Genomic DNA, 18,195 nt, shown 5'->3' on the forward strand with positions numbered 1-18,195 from the left:
TAGATAAGTAAATGCGATAATGAGTAAGAGCATTGCAGGCTCACCTGCAAAGCAGCATCAGGTGTGGCATCCGTAATCTGTGCATGCGACGGCCGCGCATGGACAGATAAGGGGGGGATGTGGAGTGAGCTGCAATGGGGTGAGAGCTTCCAAAGGTGAAGCGAGCTTCCATAGGTGAAGTCCGCGGGAGCATATTTTAAACAGGTAAGTACTGAGGATAGTACTGAGGTAGGGGGGTGAAGTTTAACTCCAATCTACCAATAAGAGTAAACAGAGTTCAGGAGAACCATAAAGCAACGAGATCAATTACGATATATATTGATCAATTTAAAGTGTAAAGAGTACAAGCCGCAGGGCGAATCCCAAATCATTAATAAGAATTGATTTGTTTGTATTTCGATTTCAGGTGTTTGGCAATATGGAATTGAGACAGCTGCAGTGCTGGCAGCAAAGATGGAGATGTCAGTCGGATAAGCGAAAGGTTCCAGATGCCAATCTAAGCTTGGAGGAACACGAGATTCCTGAAATCGGAAAGAGACTAAAACACGAGATTCCTGAAATTGGAAAGAGACTAAACCACGAGATTCCTGAAATCGGAAAGAGACTAACAAAACTGTCGGAGCAAAGCATAATGCAAAGTGCTAATGTTTTTCTTTCCCAGGGTGGTGCTTTTATAATGAAGTGTACCATGCTGATGGTGATCCTAGGTTGCCATTCCGTCCTAGGAGAACGAAGAGAGGACATTCTCATGTATAATAAGGGGTTAATGAGAATGCAAGGCCCAAGCATGTTAATGTTGGGTGACAAAGGTACTGATCCTTTCACACCTCCCTCCGCTTGGCACAGATGGACCATGCAGGGACGGAGGAAAAGAGCACTTGTGCCAGGAGAAAGCAAATTTCATGGCACAATGTGGGTGAAAGGTCTGAAGGGTCAAGTGTGCGGGCAGTGGGAATTTAATGGCAGTGTAAATCTGCTATTGAATGCCACACTCCCAGAATCAATGCACCGATCCAAAGGTTTGTTAAAAGGTACATTGCAGTATAATGGGTACATGCAAAAGGTGGAGTGTGTGATTCAGGGGTACCTTGTCTTGGTTATGCAGATTGAGATGGTTCCAGATTGGAGAGGAACAAGCAGGAGGCGTCAATTCTCTTACCAGAGAGACGCAGGGGACAACATCACACTCTGGAGCTACCAACAGAGAGTGCCTCTGAAACAACTTTACACACGTAAAGGCTGGAAAGCCAAGGGTGGGTGGTTCTCGAAACAAGAAGTAACAATCGAGATCAAGCCACATTTCCAGGTGACAAAGAGGGTGGGGAGAGCGGTCCCGGGGGAGGGAAAGCCCACACAGGGAACCCCATTCACACCACACGGGTCACAACAGGGGACGATATTACACAGTCCATATGCAGCAGCTTATCCTCATGATAGTTGGGTAAGTGATGAGGTACTCTTAATCGAAAGATTGCAGAGAGTACAGTCTTCCCGACCTCAGGTACATATTGTGCCTCAGGACATAAGGGGGGGAAGAGGTCCAATCAGGACAGTTGGGGACATATTTTGTCAGGGAGATGCTAAAAGATCCTGTGCAACTGAGATTGGACAAGGGGAGGTATATTGATTTTTCTGGAGAAGGATCTTTTGCATGGCAGCTTCGAGATGTTTGGGTGAACAAATGGAAACGGTGCAAGATTCCTTTAGGCACCGCCACTTCCTTAGTTCCCACCTCAACCCGTGTCTTACACCAGGACCTGAGAGGTCAACCTTTTTTGGTGCTAGACGGGGAGGTGAAGCAAGTAGAGTTGTCCTCATGCGGGCAATTCTTGCAGAAGTACCTGCGCTGGCCGGGGCAAGTCAAATTTAGTGAAGATGCCTGCAGGCTCAATAACGCAGAGTGCGAGGCTACCATTCAAAAGTTCCACCCTGAAGCCAAACCAATAGTTCCGGTGGCTGAAGGAAGGGTTTGGTTTTTTAACATAAGGTCTAATGATACATTCAAGGTATATTCTCATAATTGTTCCGATAAGGGGGAGTTTCCAAGGGGAACACATAGGCCTCAATTCACTAAGCTTTATCAAAAACTTTATCAAACGTTTGATACTTTACCTCATGGGTAAAATCTAATTTTGAAATCACTAAGGTGTTATAGATTTATCAAACGTTTTATCTATAAAACATTTGATAAATATATAACACCTTAGTGAATTCAAAATTAGATTTTACCCATGAGGTAAATTTTCAAACGTTTGATAAAGTGTTTGATAAAGCTCAGTGAATTGAGGCCATTGTGTGAGTGGAGATCCCATATGGATCCTGTCATCCAGGTTTGATGACGTTGTTTCTCAGATTGTTAAGAGAACTCTAAAGGTCAAAGTTTTACGGGTAGTTCCCGTCCTGAAAGAGAACACGACATGGGACAAAGGGGAACAGGTTTTGATCCAAGACGACCACATTTTGTTACAAAGGTTAAACAAACAGTACACTAAGTTAGAGGTAAGATTTTACCATGATACAGGTGATCTTAACGAGGTAGAACACAAAAATGAGCAGGTGAGTTCCAGTCTGCCCTGGTGGACAAAGGTTCCGGTGATGTTCCAGGGACACTCGGACGGGGCATCTGCAGTTCCAAAGTTCTTTCTACACCCCCTGGTCGTCTGGATGGGGATGACAACTTTAGGCATCGTTATCCAGGTGAGGTTGCGGGTTAAAATTACGTAAAATAAATTAACCTGGTCCAGAGATTGGTGCCTCATAAACAATCTCCGGAACCAATAGTTTAAATTAAGGGATATACAGGGTTACGGGTATAGGTTTAGTAGTACCTAGGAGCTGATTGTATAAAGGCGCTCTTTTAGAAGGCACCTGGCACTGCTCCGTTTTGTAACAACCAAACGAGTTTCACTTTTCTGTGGTCATGCAAGTTTGTGAGTGATACGCAAGTGACGCAAATGCTGAGCATGTGGTGTTGAGGGACTTAGAAGTAGGGCTTCCCCAGAGAGCCTGGTTACAGGAAGACCAAGAGGTCTTGCTCTCTCTCTTCCAGGGGTAACCACCGAGAGCAGAGAAGTTGTGTGAGCACGAACATCGAAAAGTGAAACATAAACGAAAGAAACCAGGTACTGGGAGGTTCAGACGCTGGGATCTGCGGGTCAAGCCGTTTTAGGGGGGATTGTTATAATTTAAGTAGGCCTCAGTTATTTGGACTGAGTTAGTCAAAAAGGCTTGATGAGCAGACCTGCCCTTTAAGGGGATTTTCTCTGAAGAGAGAAAATCTGCAGTTCTGTCAGCAGAACTAGAACATACCAGGAAGCTGTTCTGATCAAGGCCGCAGGTCTCCCTGACCTGGGCCTGGAACAATAAACATCAGTCATGTTTTGTAAATATTCACATTCCTGCATGTATGTCAAATGTCTCATCGATTATTAATCGAGTAGGCGGGTATGATGACACCATGAGTGGGTCCACCAATAGACTGATATAGGGGGTGGCGAAGATGATGTCATATTTAACTCTTTCCTAGCCGGTATTAAAGCTGGAGCAAGCAATGGAGAACTCACTTCTGCTTCTTCCTTCTGCACTAGCTCGCAAGGCCGACTGGGACCTAAGCATGTTCGTCCTTTCTGTAATCTGATATAATGTATGTTGTACATATGTAGTTTAGTGTAACGTAGTTAGGAAGAAGGTACCTGATTGACTTCAAGAGGGAGTCTAATCATGAGCTTATAACGCAACATGAAGATTGGCATGGCTAGGATCGTAGTTAGGAAGAAGGTACCTGATTGACTTCAAGAGGGAGTCTAATCATGAGCTTATAACGCAACATGAAGATTGGCATGGCTAGGATATGATGAATGTATCTATCTGTATTCCTGTGACTTGAATAAATGACGGAAACATTGAAAGAAGCCTGAGCAAGTCTATATCCTGTTTGCTGTGTGGAGAGTCAAGTGATCTCACAGTCTGTGAGACGATGGTGTCGAAGCAAGGTGATAAGAACAGTTTATAACAGGAATGTCTTCGAGAATAGCAATGGGTGGGCGTTGGCGGTGTTGCACTGCCACAGACCGCCAATCACAGCTCTCTCTGCTCCCTTGCTGATCGTACCGGATGGTCTTGAGGGCGGGACCAGTCTCTGTCATTGGGGCCAATCACTGCACTCCCTCAGTAGTAGGGAGTGCAGTGATTGGCCCCAATGACAGAGACTTGTCCCGTCCTCGAGACTGCGGCTGCTATCAGGAAGAGAAGGGAGTAGGGAGAGCTGTGATTGGTGGTCTGGGGCAGTGCCCCCTCCACACCTGATTCGCTAATATTTTCAAAAGCTGCGCGGCTACTTCTATAGCCACTTTGGAATAACCGCAGCCTTTTATCATCTGTATGTAATGGAAACCGGAGGGGTGGGGAAGGGATGGGGGACACTTACTAGAGGGGAAAGAGGGGGCAGAAAACAGCAACAATGGAGGGGGAGAGCGACACTGAAGAGGACTGATGAGACAGGAGAGCGGACACTAGAAGGGACAGGCATAACAGAAGACGCAGGGACACCGGAGGATAAAGGACGCAGGGACACAGAGGACACGTAGGGACAGAGGATGACACAGGGGTAAAGAGGACACAGGAGGACAAACTGTAGAGTGGTAAGGGAGGAGAAAACGCAGACAAATCCGGGAGCCCAATCTGGTGCAATATTGTTAGTGGATCGGGGTAAATTCCAATGCAATAAAGATTATACCTCACAAAGGTGGGTTGCAGCAGAGGCAACCACTCGTAGTAGCAGGTGGGGAGAAACCGTCCCCACTCGGCCTTTGGGTTCCTAGACGGTCGCTGCTCCAAAAGAAGATTCGTCAGTCGAGGACCCTCGACTCAATTACCCTTAGTGCATAACGGGTATCAGCTATGTTTAGAACAGGTAGGAGGCGCCCGGTCTAGGTCTGTAGTGACAGCTATAGACTCAAGTGCACCAATAAAATTGATTTCTTAACCCTGAACCTCTACTTGTGTCCATACCATGTCAAACATCTACAGGACGACTTTACCTTGCTATTGTTGAACCTTATCGCATAGAGATTAACATAGAACTTATTCTAGCAATATAGCTGTCACTACAAACCTAGACCGGGCGCCTCCTACTTGTTCTAAACACAGGAGGACAAAGGACACAAGGGGTAAAGAGGACAAAGGACACAGAGGAACAGAGGAAAGAGACAGAAGAACCAGGAAAGGGACAGAAGAAACAGGACGGGGCCACAAGAGGTACAAGAAATGCACAAGGGGACAATAATAATAAGGCCCATAAGATTCCCTTGCACATGGGCGGACCAGGTTTAATTTTTTTTTCTTAGTTTTTGTCCTCTAAACCTAGGTGCGTCTTATAGTCCGAAAAAAAAAACCTGTACTTTTTTCCCTCACTATATGCGTTTTCTTTAACTTGTAGGCATAGGTCTGTGACATTGATTCACACGTGGAAGGGTAGTGCAACATTTAAAGATGAAAACTTCCTTGCCAAAATTATGACTTCTAGAGTCAATTTACTGTTTTCAGTGCTGCGGTGTTCAACATCACACTTTCTTTAACACTGAGATTCAGTATTGCCAACTCATCCCTTTAATTACTGGCACAGCTAAGTTATACAGGTTCTGGGGCTATTTGCACATAATCAGTGCCTTAACTGCATCTACCTAGCCACAAAACCTGTATAATTCATATGTGTCAGTAATTAAAGGGATGAGTTGGCAACACTGACTGGGATAAAGCAAGCTAATTGTGTGTGTGCAGTGATCTTATAAGTGTATGCGAGGTGAGAATGAAGGAGACAAATATATATATATATCTCTGCCAGGGAGAGGATACATTTAAGGCCACTAACAGCTACTTACTTGTGCTGGTTCTTACGACAGGTGGCGCCACTTGCTGGGGCTCCTCCACTTGTGCATCTACAACAAAAAACAGCACCAAATCTATCAATTCATAGGAGCAGGTTATCAATTCATAACTAGCAGGAGAGGTGCACAAGGGGACAGTTCCTCCCCATGTGAGAGGGGTGAGGCACCATTTGTGGACAGTGGGGCTGCTCAGATGCTGGCTTCACAGTTCCCCCCCATGTGAGAGGGGCGGGGCAACATTTGGGGACAGTAAGGCTGCTCAGATGCTGGCTCACAGTTCCCTCCCCCATGTGAGAGGGGCGGGGCAACATTTGTGGACAGCGAGGCTGCTCAGGTGCTGGCTCAGTTCCTCCCCATGTGAGAGGGGCGGGGCACCATTTGTGGACAGTGAGGCTGCTCAGGTGCAGGCTCACAGTTCCTCCCCATGTGAGAGGGGCGGAGCACCATTTGTGGACAGTGAGGCTGCTCAGGTGCAGGCTCACAGTTCCTCCCCATGTGAGAGGGGCGGAGCACCATTTGTGGACAGTGGGGCTGCTCAGATGCTGGCTCACAGTTCCTCCCCATGTGAGAGGGGCGGGGCACCATTTGTGGACAGTGGGGCTGCTCAGGTGCAGGCTCACAGTTCCTCCCCATGTGAGGGGGGCGGGACAACATTTGTGAACAGTGAGGCTGCCCAGATGCTGGCTCACAGTTCCTCCCCATGTAAGGGGGGCTGGGCGACATTTGTGGACAGTGAGGCTGCTCAGATGCTGGCTCACAGTTCCTCCCCATGTCAGAGGGGCGGGGCATTATTTGTGGACAGTGAAACTGCTCGGATGCTTGCTCACAGTTCCTCCCCATGTCAGAGGGGCGGGGCAACATTTGTGGACAGTGAGGCTGCTCAGATGCTGGCTCACAGTTCCTCCCCATGTCAGAGGGGCGGGGCATTATTTGTGGACAGTGAAGCTGCTCAGGTGCAGGCTCACAGTTCTTCCCCATGTGAGAGGGGCGGGGCAACGTTTGTGGACAGTGAGGCTGCTCAGATGCTGGCTCACAGTTACTCCCCATGTGAGAGGGGCGGGCAAACATTTGTGGACAGTGAGGCTGCTCAGATGCAGGCTCACAGCTCCTCCCCATGCGAGAGGGGCGGGGCAACATTTGTGGACAGAGGCTGCTCAGATGCTGGCTCACAGTTCCCCCCCATGTGAGAGGGGCGAGGCGACATTTGTGGACAGTGAGGCTGCTCAGGTGCAGGCTCACAGCTCCTCCCCATGTGGGGGGGCAGGGCAACATTTGTGGACAGTAAGGCTGCTCAGCTGCTGGCTCACAGTTCCTCCCCATGTGAGAGGGGCGGGGCAACATTTGTGGACAGTAAGGCTGCTCAGATGCTGCCTCACAGTTCCTCCCCATGTGAGAGGGGCGGGGCAACATTTGTGGACAGTGAGGCTGCTTAGATGCTGGCTCACAGCTCCTCCCCATGTGAGAGGGGCAGGGCGACCTTTGTGGACAGTGAGGCTGCTCAGATGCTGGCTCACAGTCCCTCCCCATGTGAGAGGGGCGGGGCAACATTTGTGAACAGTGAGGCTGCTTGGATGCTGCTCAAGGCCGGATTTATACTTTTTGTGACCCTAGGCCAAGTATTTTGTGGTTGCCTTTCTTGTGCAGTAGCGCCCCTCCCATACCATACCATATGCAGCCCCCTCTTCCATGAATATCATGCATTTAGTGTAGCCCCTTTCTTTCATTACCTTCTCGCTTGGGCATCAGTTTCCCTTTTCTATGTGTTGTTGTGCTCCCCAATTTCCTTTGGGCTGCTGCTGCCCAAGGCTCGAGCCTTTGTGACTTTTCCAGAAATCTAGCCCTGTCTCTGTTACATATTTACTTACATGCATCGGATTCTTCCATGGCCATCTCCTCCTCCTCAACTTCAATCGACTGCACACCTTAAAAGACAAAAATCACACCTTAAAAGACAAAACCACCAGTGGTAGGTTTGGGTATACCCTACTGGTCTTCACCAGAGCACCCCGCAAGAGATGGTTTGTCACCACCCCTACCAGGCGAGGGACTACTTTTCCTGCCTGGTAACCTCCAGGTCATGACCCATGGGATAGCTCAACCATCTACGAAAAGAACGGGGGGGAGGGGGGTGTTAACCCCGCAGTGTGAGAAGCAGGGCCGCATTTCTGGAAATGCCACAAAGGGCGGCAGGACTTGGGGAGAGATAAGAGGCTGCATGTCAAAATGAATCTTGTCCTTTGTGAGAGTGCAGCAGCTCCGTGCACAAGTGGATGGGATTGCCACGCCTGAGCTCCTTAGAAGCGCTCCCAGTGAGGAGGCAGGAGAATTATGCCCATGCTGTCCTAGGACAGACCTGGGAATGGTGGAGGAGGCCGTTGCTGGATTGTAGTGCAGGTGAGTGTTGAAGTAATCGGCAGAGACTGTTGGACCCTATATACATTAGGTAAACCAACTGTGGAGACTACTAAACCCAATTAAGTGTCAGATCTCCAAGAGTAGGTCAGATGGGCTGTATAGCCATTGTCATACCAACAATATGTATTTGTATTATCACAGATATCTCAAATGAAATGACTAGAGTTCAAGACCAGAATCCTTTTATGCAAAAATGTATTTTTTTTGTAGTTCTATATAGAAACAACATACAAAATGACACAGAAAAGTGTTATAAAAAAATATTCAAATAACATAATATATATCGAACAGCTTTGGTCATCTGACGTACATGAAATTAAAAAGGTATTTTACCTAACTAATGTATGGGGGCCTGAACTCATGATCCCGAGATCAAGAGTCTCATTCTCCAAGCCATATATGATATAGGATGCCTCTATGTATGTGTGGGCAACTGAGCTCCTCAAGTCATATTAACACTGATTTTTCTAGTACACTGGATGCACGAGTCTCAGGGTCACCAAAAGGGTAGACGTGTGTCTAGACACGTCTCACCACATGATGAGCTTGACCTTGAATCTGAGTCAAATTGGAATATACAGCACCTTGCTGTATTCTAAAAGATACTTTAGTTACAGGAAAAAAAACCTGCATTAAAGTAGGTTAACTCCAGTTTATACCAAGGAGTCAGACTATTACTAGGGGTCACATCCACACTAGATACAAACTAGGAATACACACTACAATTCATAAAATAATGCAAACAGTTACTTTAGTTATATATCTTACTAGGTATATATCTCCAATTATAATCCTTACAGCTACTAGATATTACCTAAAAACAAAGGCCAACTTGATAATAAAGATGAAATATTTCTGACAAGGTCACAGGGACATTTCCCAGCCATATAAGATGGGCAGAGGCACATTTGTGGGCAGTGAAGCTGAGATAAATGCTTGCTAGCATACAACCCCACCAGCGAGAGGGGTGCTAGGTACAATTAAAGAGACCGTGAGACGAGGGGGCATAAAAGTTTTATACATACCTGGGGCTTCCCTCCAGCCCCTGGTGCAGATCGCTCCCTCGCTGCGGTCTAAATCCTCCCAGATTCTCTCATAACAGTCCCATTCTTTGCGGACAGTCGTGTACTGCGCATGCATGTCCGACCATGCCGTGCTCCCGTCGCCAGGAGTGCTCTGCGCCTCCAAAGTACTACTGCACAGGACGCTCCCAGCAACAGGAGCGAGGGTGAGTGTGCTTGGCAGCAAAGCACCTGCTCCGACTGACCGTGAAGAATGGGGCTGCTACGCGAGAATCTAGGTGGATTTAGACCACGGCGAGGGAGCTATCTGTGCAAAGGGGGCTGGACGAAGCCTCAGGAATGTACAAAACTTTTATACCTCCTCATCTCAGGTACACTTTAAAGACAACAAACAGTTACTTACATGTATCAGAATTTCCCTTGGGTGGCTCCTTCTGCTGTACTTCATCATTCTGCACATCTAAAAGACAAAACCACACCTACTTAAACCATGCCTATCTAGGGAGGGAGGAGTTCAATACGGGAGATGTAAAATTATTGTTAGTAGTGGGGAGGGGCATAACAGTAATAGGTAAAACCTTTTTTTCAGGGGATGTGGAAAATAGACATCTTCTCGATTCATTTTGGTGGAGAGGCCGCCTTCTTTCTACCCAACAGTAGATGGCATGACATGCTCAAGCAAATATCCCCAGTGCCTGCAGGTGTGGTTGTGAGGGAGGCAGTATATGGGTACACCTATACAAAACTATCTCTGAGGGAAGTCTTGTCTCATAACAATATCCATCCAGTCTCCGAGGAGGGAACACTTAAAGGGTGATGTAACGTCCAAAAATATATGTAAACACTTCTAAAATAGGTCTCTATATGCCGCACATTTTTTAATCTTTACCTGGTCTGGGTGCCTTTGCCTAACTGCAGGAACTGTGCAGTGCCTGTGGCATCGTGGTAAGTTTTTTTTTTGTTTGTTTGTTACAGTAATAAGCTTATCTCAGCATGCAAATGACAGAAAGCTTTCAGTTTGGGATAAGATTAGGACACTATGACCAGAGTTAATTGAATCCACCCCCCCCCCTTCTTTGATGAGTTTACCTAGTGATGTAAGCCTGTTGTATAGGTGATGTTACCTGTGGGAGGGACTGCAAGCTCTGGCAGTAGGGAGGACAAATTACCACACTGAGCTGGTTTAAAAAAAAAAAAAAAAAAAAAAAAGGGCAGAAGTGATGTCACTTTTAGCATCACAGGGAAACAATTAACATATTTCTGCTGGTTTCTATATCCTTTTTTCATAATCACATTTCTCTTCAGTCTGACAGTGAACTCTAAAAACAACAGGATAGATATGCTAAATAAGTAATTTCTTATTGGAGGTTTTTTTTCAGCTAATATGGAGTTTCATCCCACTTTAACCACTTCAGCCCCAAAGAAATGTTCACATATCAGCTCTGCTCCCATTCACTCACCAATAACTTTACTACTACTTTTCACACCTAAATTATCTATACACGTTTTTTTGCCAGTAACAATTAGGCTTTTAGTGAGTGGTATTTTTGTTTAGTAATTACCTTATTTTCTCTGCATTTTAAAGGGGAACTGAAGAGAGAGGTATATGGAGGCTGCCATGTTTATTTCCTTTCAAGCAATACCATTTGCCTGGCAGCCCTGCTGATCCTCTGCCTCTAATACTATTAGCCATAGCCCCTGAACAAGCATGCAGCAGATCAGGTGTTTCAGACTTTAAAGTGAACCTTCAGACTAAAAATTGACTCAGCAGCACTGGAAAGGTCTGTTGTTTCTTTAACTGTTTCACAGCATCAGAACTTTTTCTCTTATACAAGCCTCATTTTTAAATGCACAGAAAAAAACTGCCCGGGCATTTTTCCCCTGATGCTGTGCAAAGCATGATAGGATTTCTGATGATGTTGTTCTCGTTCTGCTGTTTTGGTGCAATTTTTTTTTTTTTTTTTTTTACACATTTTGAATTTGACATTTGAAGCCTAGCGTGTGCAGCTGGGAGGGGTTATCAGGACACAGGACAGTTGGAACTGTGTCTCCTGCTCCCTGTCACCTCCTTTCAACCAAAAAGATGGCTGCTCCCATGAATCACAAACATTCGTCTGTTCTTTTAAAAACGGGGTGGGTAAGAGATTATATTACCTATCTATATGTATAATAGAGTAAGTGCCTCAACCTTCAAGCAAGAAGAAGAAGTAGCGCCCTGCCCCCAGGGCCGGTCCAAGCAAGAAGAAGGGGCTGGTCCAAGCAAGAAGAAGAAGTAGTGTCATATCAAACCAAGGGCAAAGAGGGATAATTTGCATATTCAGTAGCAGTGCATTGTGGGTAACCACAAATGTTCACTTATAGCTGAATTATTGCAGATTTGCTTCTGTTTTAAGAAGGAAAATTACACCAAGCTTTGCTTTTTTTAGTAGGAGGGATTTTTGGTCTCTTTTATCCTCCTATACATTCTTAGTAGTTTGGGTCACCCTGAGCTGCTTGGTTACTCTGTTGTACTGGTCCAAGCCCTATCTCATACAGCCATATCAATCCCTGCCATGTACAGATGAGGACTAAAAATCTGAAACAGGCTGTCACATGTGGGTTTGATATGATTGTGTAAAACTTAAAGCTATAGGCTTGCTTGACTTACCAAGGGTGAAAAGAAATAATTTGCATATTTAGTAGCGGTGCATTGTGGGTAATCACAAATGTTCACTTATAGCTGAATTATTGCAGATTTTCTTTTGTTTTAAGAAGGCAAATTACACCAAGCTTTAATTTTTTTAGTAGAAGGTCTTGTTGGTCTCTTTTATCCACCTATACATTCCGAGTGGTTTGGGTCACCCTGAGCTGCTTGGTTACTCTGTTGTACTGGTCCAAGCCCTATCTCATACAGCCATATCAATTCTTGCCATGTACAGATGAGGACTAAAAATCTGAAACAGGCTGTCATGTGTGTTTGATATGGCTGTGCAAAATTTAAAGCTATAGGCTTGCTGTACAACAGTAGTTCTGGATGCTTGCTTGGCTTACTAAGGGTGAAAAGGAATTTGCATATTTAATAGCAGTGCATTGTGGGTAACCACAAATGTTCACTTATAGCTGAATTATTGCATATTTCTTTCTGTTTTAGAAAGGCAAATTACACCAAGGTTTGCTTTTTTTAGTAGGAGGTCTTTTTTGTCCCTTTTATCCCCCTATACATTCCGAGTGGTTTGGGTCACCCTGAGCTGCTTGGTTACTCTGTTGTACTGGTCCAAGCCCTATCTCGTACAGCCGTATCAATCCCTGCCATGTACTGATGAGGAGCAGAAGTCTGAAACAGGCTGTCTACATGTGGGTTTGATATGACTATGTAAAATTTAAAGCTATATGCTTGCTATACACTAGCAGCTATGGATACTTGCTTGGCTTACCAAGGGGGAAAAGGGGTAATTTGTATATTTAGTAGCAGTGCATTGTGGGTAACCACAAATGTTCACTTATAGCTGAATTATTGCAGATTTCCTTCTGTTTTAAAAAGGCAAATGACACCAATACAGTGGGTAGCATTGCAGGAAGTGACAACAGTAGAACGCACGATAGAACACGGAAGAGGTGAGGCATCCCCGCCCGCTGCCTTTTACTAATAGGGGCGGCTGCTACTGTGCTTAAGCAGGAGGGGGAGCGCACATGGGGGACCCAGGTGAGGGGGGGGGGGGTCCTGCTGAGCTTAAGCTGGAGGGGGAGTGCACATGGGGGACCCAGGTGAGGGGGGGTTCCTGCTGAGCTTAAGCTGGAGGTAGAGCACACATGGGGGACCCAGTTGAGGGGGGGTCCAACCCTCCTCCCCGCTGCTGTGCCCAATACCCCCTTCCTGCCCTCTTACGCGGCGTGGCTAGTCTATTCTAATTAACATAACTAATGTAACTTAATGACAGTATGTTTGTTTAGGCTTAAGTTCCCCTTTAACTCATTACCTCCCACACTCCCCAATTTATTTATTTTTGTAATTTAAAAGACATAAAATAAAATATACAATTAAAAAAAAAAAAACATAAATAGTTACCTTAGGGACTGAACTTTTTAAATATTTATGTCAAGAGGGTATAACACTGTTACTTTATAAACTACGGGCTTGTAATTAGGGATGGACGCAAAACTGAAAAAAAATGCACCTTTACTTACAAATAAAATATTGGCGCCAAACATTGTGATAGGGACATAATTTTTTTTTTAAAAGAGAATTTTTATTAAATTTCAAAAAACATAACATGTTATTACAGTACATGGATGAAGAAAAGGAAAAGGAGAAAAAAAAAAAAAGAGAAAATCCAGCAACAAGCACATATATGATGGTAGAGATGCAGATAGCGGTTAGATCTGATAGGGACATAATTTAAACTGTTTTATAACCGGGACAAATGGGCAAATACATTTCATGGGTTTTAATTACAGTAGCATGCATTATTTAAAAACTATAATGGCCGAAAGCTGAAAAATAATTTTTTCCCACTTTCCCATTAAAACACATTTAGAATAAACTAATTCTTGGCATAATGTCCCACCTAAAGAAAGCCTAATTGGTGGCGAAAAAAACAAGATATAGTTCATTTCATTGTGATAAGTAATAATAAAGTTATAGACGAATGAATGGAAGGAGCGCTGAAAGGTGAAAATTGCTCTGGTGTTCAAGGGGTAAAACCCCTCAGTGGTGAAGTGGTTAAAGGGCAAATATAGAAAAAACACCTTTTCTCCATTTACATCCATTATAGCTAACTAGAAGTTAAACCCGCAAATTGTATTTGCTTGACCCATCCTGGTTATTACAATATTCAGATTATGTTCCTAGTACAATGTGTGGTGACAATATTGGATTTGGAAATAAAGGGGTCTTTTCTGTTTTGTTTTTTGCTTTCTCAGTGTACACGATTGATGATTACAAGGCCTTCTTTGCAAAACAGAAATATACCCTCATGGCATACATGTTTAAAAAAAAAACAAGTTCCTAAGGTAACAATATATGTATTTTCTATTATACTCCACACAGTCTTACAACTTACCTGGGACAAACAGAGACTTCATTTCCTTCCACACAGAGAATTCGATTGGTCCTTTGAATGTTCTCAGGTTGAGCTCTTTATCCACCAGAGTTTTTCTGGAGGACAGGGCCTCTTTCTGCTGCTTCTCACACCTGGTGGGAGGAGAACAACCGTTCATACAACATACATTTCAATGTGGGAAATGACTGTTTCCTCAGAACTTAGCAGGGCCCTCATACTCCTACTTACCATTTCAGGCCTGGTGCACACCAAAACCCGCTAGCAGATCCGCAAAATGCTAGCAGATTTTGAAACGCTTTTTCTTATTCTTTTCTGAAGCCTTTCAGCTAGCATTTTGCAGTTTTGTGTAGCGGTTTTTGTGTAGCAGAATTCATATATTGTTACAGTAAAGCGGTTACTGAACAGCTTCTGTAACAAAAACGACTGCAAAATCGCTCTGAACTGGCATGTTTCAGAGCGGTTTGCGTATTTCCTATACTTTACATTGGATCCGCAATCCAAAAAATGCCTCAGCCCGGGAGTAAAGCAGCCCATACACTCAGCCGATTTTCTGGCCGACCGATCGATCCCGATCGATTGATCGATCAATCGATTGCAAATCGGTTGGCCAATCGACCGATCGACGGCCGATTTCGATCGATTTCGATGGATTTCCATCGAACTTGCAGGGTGGAAAATTTAGGTCGATCTGATGAGATTGCTTATCAGTTTACATTGGCCTTAATGGAAATCTGATGGCAAAAAAATGCCATCAGATCGAATTTCAATAGATTTCAAACTGAAATCTATTGGAATTCTATCCTGGTAAAAAATGTTCTAAAAACGCATCAGATAGATCATCAGATGCATTTCTTATCTATCTGCTGCCAATCTGACGAGTGTATGGGCACCTTAAGCGTTTAAGCAAAACGCCTCCCGCTCTGGTGTGACCAACCCCATTGAAATACATTACTCTAGCGTATCGGGAGCCGCAAGCGGCTGCAAAAACACCTGAAAACCCGCTCGGTGTGCCCCAGCCCTCAGAGATGGACTCAATAAAACCATTGAATACCATTTAAAGCCCAACTAACTCCAAAACTGAAAAACGCAAATTATAGCTTCCACCCAATTGAATAAGTGAATGTCAACTTTATATAAAAGCAAACAACCCAATTCGTGGACCAAATGTCCTTCCAAAACATCAATCTACACAAAAGCTTGAAGGAGCACCCTCCGGAGTAATTGGCGTGCCCAGATTCCTGTTCCTGTGTCCCCAGGAACACACACTGTAGTCTTCAAAGAAGAGTCGGAACCACCGAAATGTATTATAGCTGTTTAAATTTATTGGCAGCAATGACAGACCGCTGTTTCGGGCACTAGGCCCTTTCTCAAATTGCAATAGCCGTGGCAAGTAAAAAAACCACACAGTGCATCCTTAAATACACATCCCACAGGCTGCCAGCCAATCAGACATACAGTGGGCGGGGCTGAACGGAGGACCTGATGGGGAACTGCAAAACTGAGTAACAGCTTGTGCATAATGTTGTCTAATGGCAAAACACCCGCCTACCTGTCCCACCATTGGCTGGATCTTAGGTCCCTCCTGTACTCTCTCCACACCAAATAAACGTGTCCAACATTCCGCATGACGCATCCTCACATGACCCTAACGTCACAAAGTGTGACCGCAACATCGCGCGGCATGCGTTCATAATGTCGCATCACACGTGTAATGTCACGTGAATGCTGCGTACGTAATGACACGTCTCATGCGTAATAACGCGAGATCAGAGTACTCAAAGCCCAATAAGGAACGGAAACATCCTAAAGGCGCAATGACGTCATTGGGACCCCGATCCTAGCCAATAAGGAAAAGTTAAGGTCATGCAGTGGTGAGCCAGCCATTATAAATCAGAACATTAATAGCACAGATATGAGTCTCATATTGTTTCCAAAGCAGGAAAAGTTAAAGTGACTCTGTAACAAAAATTACAACCTTTTTTCTACCATCCTACAAGTTCCTAAACCTATTCTAATGTGTTCTGGCTTACTGCAGCTCTTTCTACTATAACCATCTCTGTAATAAATCAATGTATCTTTCCCCTGTCAGACTTGTCGGCCTGTGTCTGGAAGGCTGCCAAGTTCTTCAGTGTTGAACTGTTCCTCTATGCACACTCCAGTGTGTGTTCTATTTACATAAGCCAGCAGCTTCTCTGCTATCTTATCAGTGATAGAAGAGAGCTGGATAAAAATCCTCCTCTGGAGGCTGTGAAAGGAGCTGGTCTGTCACATACTGAGGAATTAACGACATAGGCAGAGCTGTCTGCAGGAAGCCTGTAATGTTCAGTGCATGAGAGAAGCTGGGGACAGAAGGTAAACACACACAAGTGATCTCTTGAGATTCAGAAGTAAGGCTGTATACAGCCTGCTTGTGTATGGATGTATTTTCTATGTGTGGACATGCTGTACACCAACCTACTTCCTGTTTTGGTGGCCATTTTGTTTGTTTATAAACAAACTTTTTAAAACTGTTTTTGACTACTTTCAATGCGGCGGGGAGCGGTGAAATTGTGACAGAGGGTAATAGGAGATGTCCCCTAACACACTGGTATGTTTACTTTTGTGCGATTTTAACAATACAGATTCTCTTTAAGAAACTTCAGCTGTTATAAATGCAAAAGAGCTTCTCTGAGCTCTCACACCCAACTTGGGTCACGATAGTGCTGTTTTCTAAAGCATTTGTCTCAACTTGTCTCTCGCTGTTTCTCGTTTCTTTATGGTTTTACTGCAGGTGGAAGTTCAAAGGTTCATTAGCCTGCTCTGTTTCATAGTTTAAAATGCAGAAAATATCTTGTAAGCTGAAAATATTAGAGAATGATGCAATGTTATAAAAAAAAAAAAAAACTATAACTGAAAAATAAAAATATGAGACTCTTCTTTGCTTCTAATGTTCTATGAATTATCCATACTACACATACAATTCATTATATCATACGTTTTTCTTTGCTTCAGTGTCACTTTATAGTAAAGCTGTAATGAAAAAAGTGCCCTTATGGTGTACTTACCTTGGGAGGGGAAGCCTTTGGATATTAGTGAGGCTTCCCTCGTCCTCTTCAGCCTCAGGGATCCAGCGCCGGCAGCCCTTTAAAATCTGCCAACAGGCTTGCAGGCGGCACATGCAGTGCGCAGCAATATTTACCAATTGGCGCTCCAGCTCTGTCGCAGAACAAGCTTCCCCTCGGGCTCCAACGTAAATAGCCAAGGCCGATCGGGCTGCTCTACCGGGCAGGTGCAAGCTGTCTGTGCCTGCACAGTAGAGGAGACCCGGTCAGGCTTGGCCATTTCCACCGGAGCCTGAGGGAAAGCTTGTACTGCGCCTGCACAGGAGTGCCGATTGGTAAATATTGTGTGATGTTCGAGGGCTGCCAGCGCTGTATCCCTGAGGTGGAAGATGGGAAAAGCCTCATTATGTTCCAGAAGTTTCCCCATCCCGAGGTAAGTAACCTCTCCAGGCGAAGTTTGCTTTATTACAGATAAAATGAGAACAACCGAGAGCCCGGTATAGTGTAGTATGTATTGGAATAGGTAGGGTAAATTAACAGGTAAGTATTATACTCACAAACATGGGTTGCCGTCCAGGCAACCACTATATAAGCAGGTGGGGAGATTAGACCTGTCCCCACTCAGGATTAAGATGTCGCTCTCTGAAAGAAGAAGAGGGTGCAGCACCCTTCCACCCAGGGTGAAAAAAATCGATATAGCGAAGTACAGAGGCGCCAATAGGATAAAACACACTAAAAGGTTTAAAAAATATTCGGGTGGTGGTGGACCAACCGACCCAAAAACAGACCCGAT

The 18,195-nt window shown here is 44.7% G+C and overlaps 1 protein-coding gene across 1 annotated transcript in view; it reads right to left on the reverse strand.

Annotated features, from left to right (window-relative positions):
* The window catches only part of LOC137524269 (nuclear factor 7, brain-like), a 52,014-nt gene that overhangs the window by 15,099 nt on the left and 18,720 nt on the right, over positions 1 to 18,195 (reverse strand). Inside the window, exons 7-10 of the mRNA XM_068243942.1 lie at positions 14,362 to 14,492; positions 9,726 to 9,782; positions 7,751 to 7,807; positions 5,880 to 5,936 (exon numbers count right to left, since the gene is read on the reverse strand). Coding sequence (XP_068100043.1) covers positions 5,880 to 5,936; positions 7,751 to 7,807; positions 9,726 to 9,782; positions 14,362 to 14,492 — 302 coding nt within the window. The remainder of the gene's footprint in view (positions 1 to 5,879; positions 5,937 to 7,750; positions 7,808 to 9,725; positions 9,783 to 14,361; positions 14,493 to 18,195) is intronic.

The sequence above is a fragment of the Hyperolius riggenbachi genome, chromosome 7, assembly GCF_040937935.1.
Source record: "Hyperolius riggenbachi isolate aHypRig1 chromosome 7, aHypRig1.pri, whole genome shotgun sequence".
Taxonomy (NCBI): Eukaryota; Metazoa; Chordata; class Amphibia; order Anura; family Hyperoliidae; genus Hyperolius; species Hyperolius riggenbachi.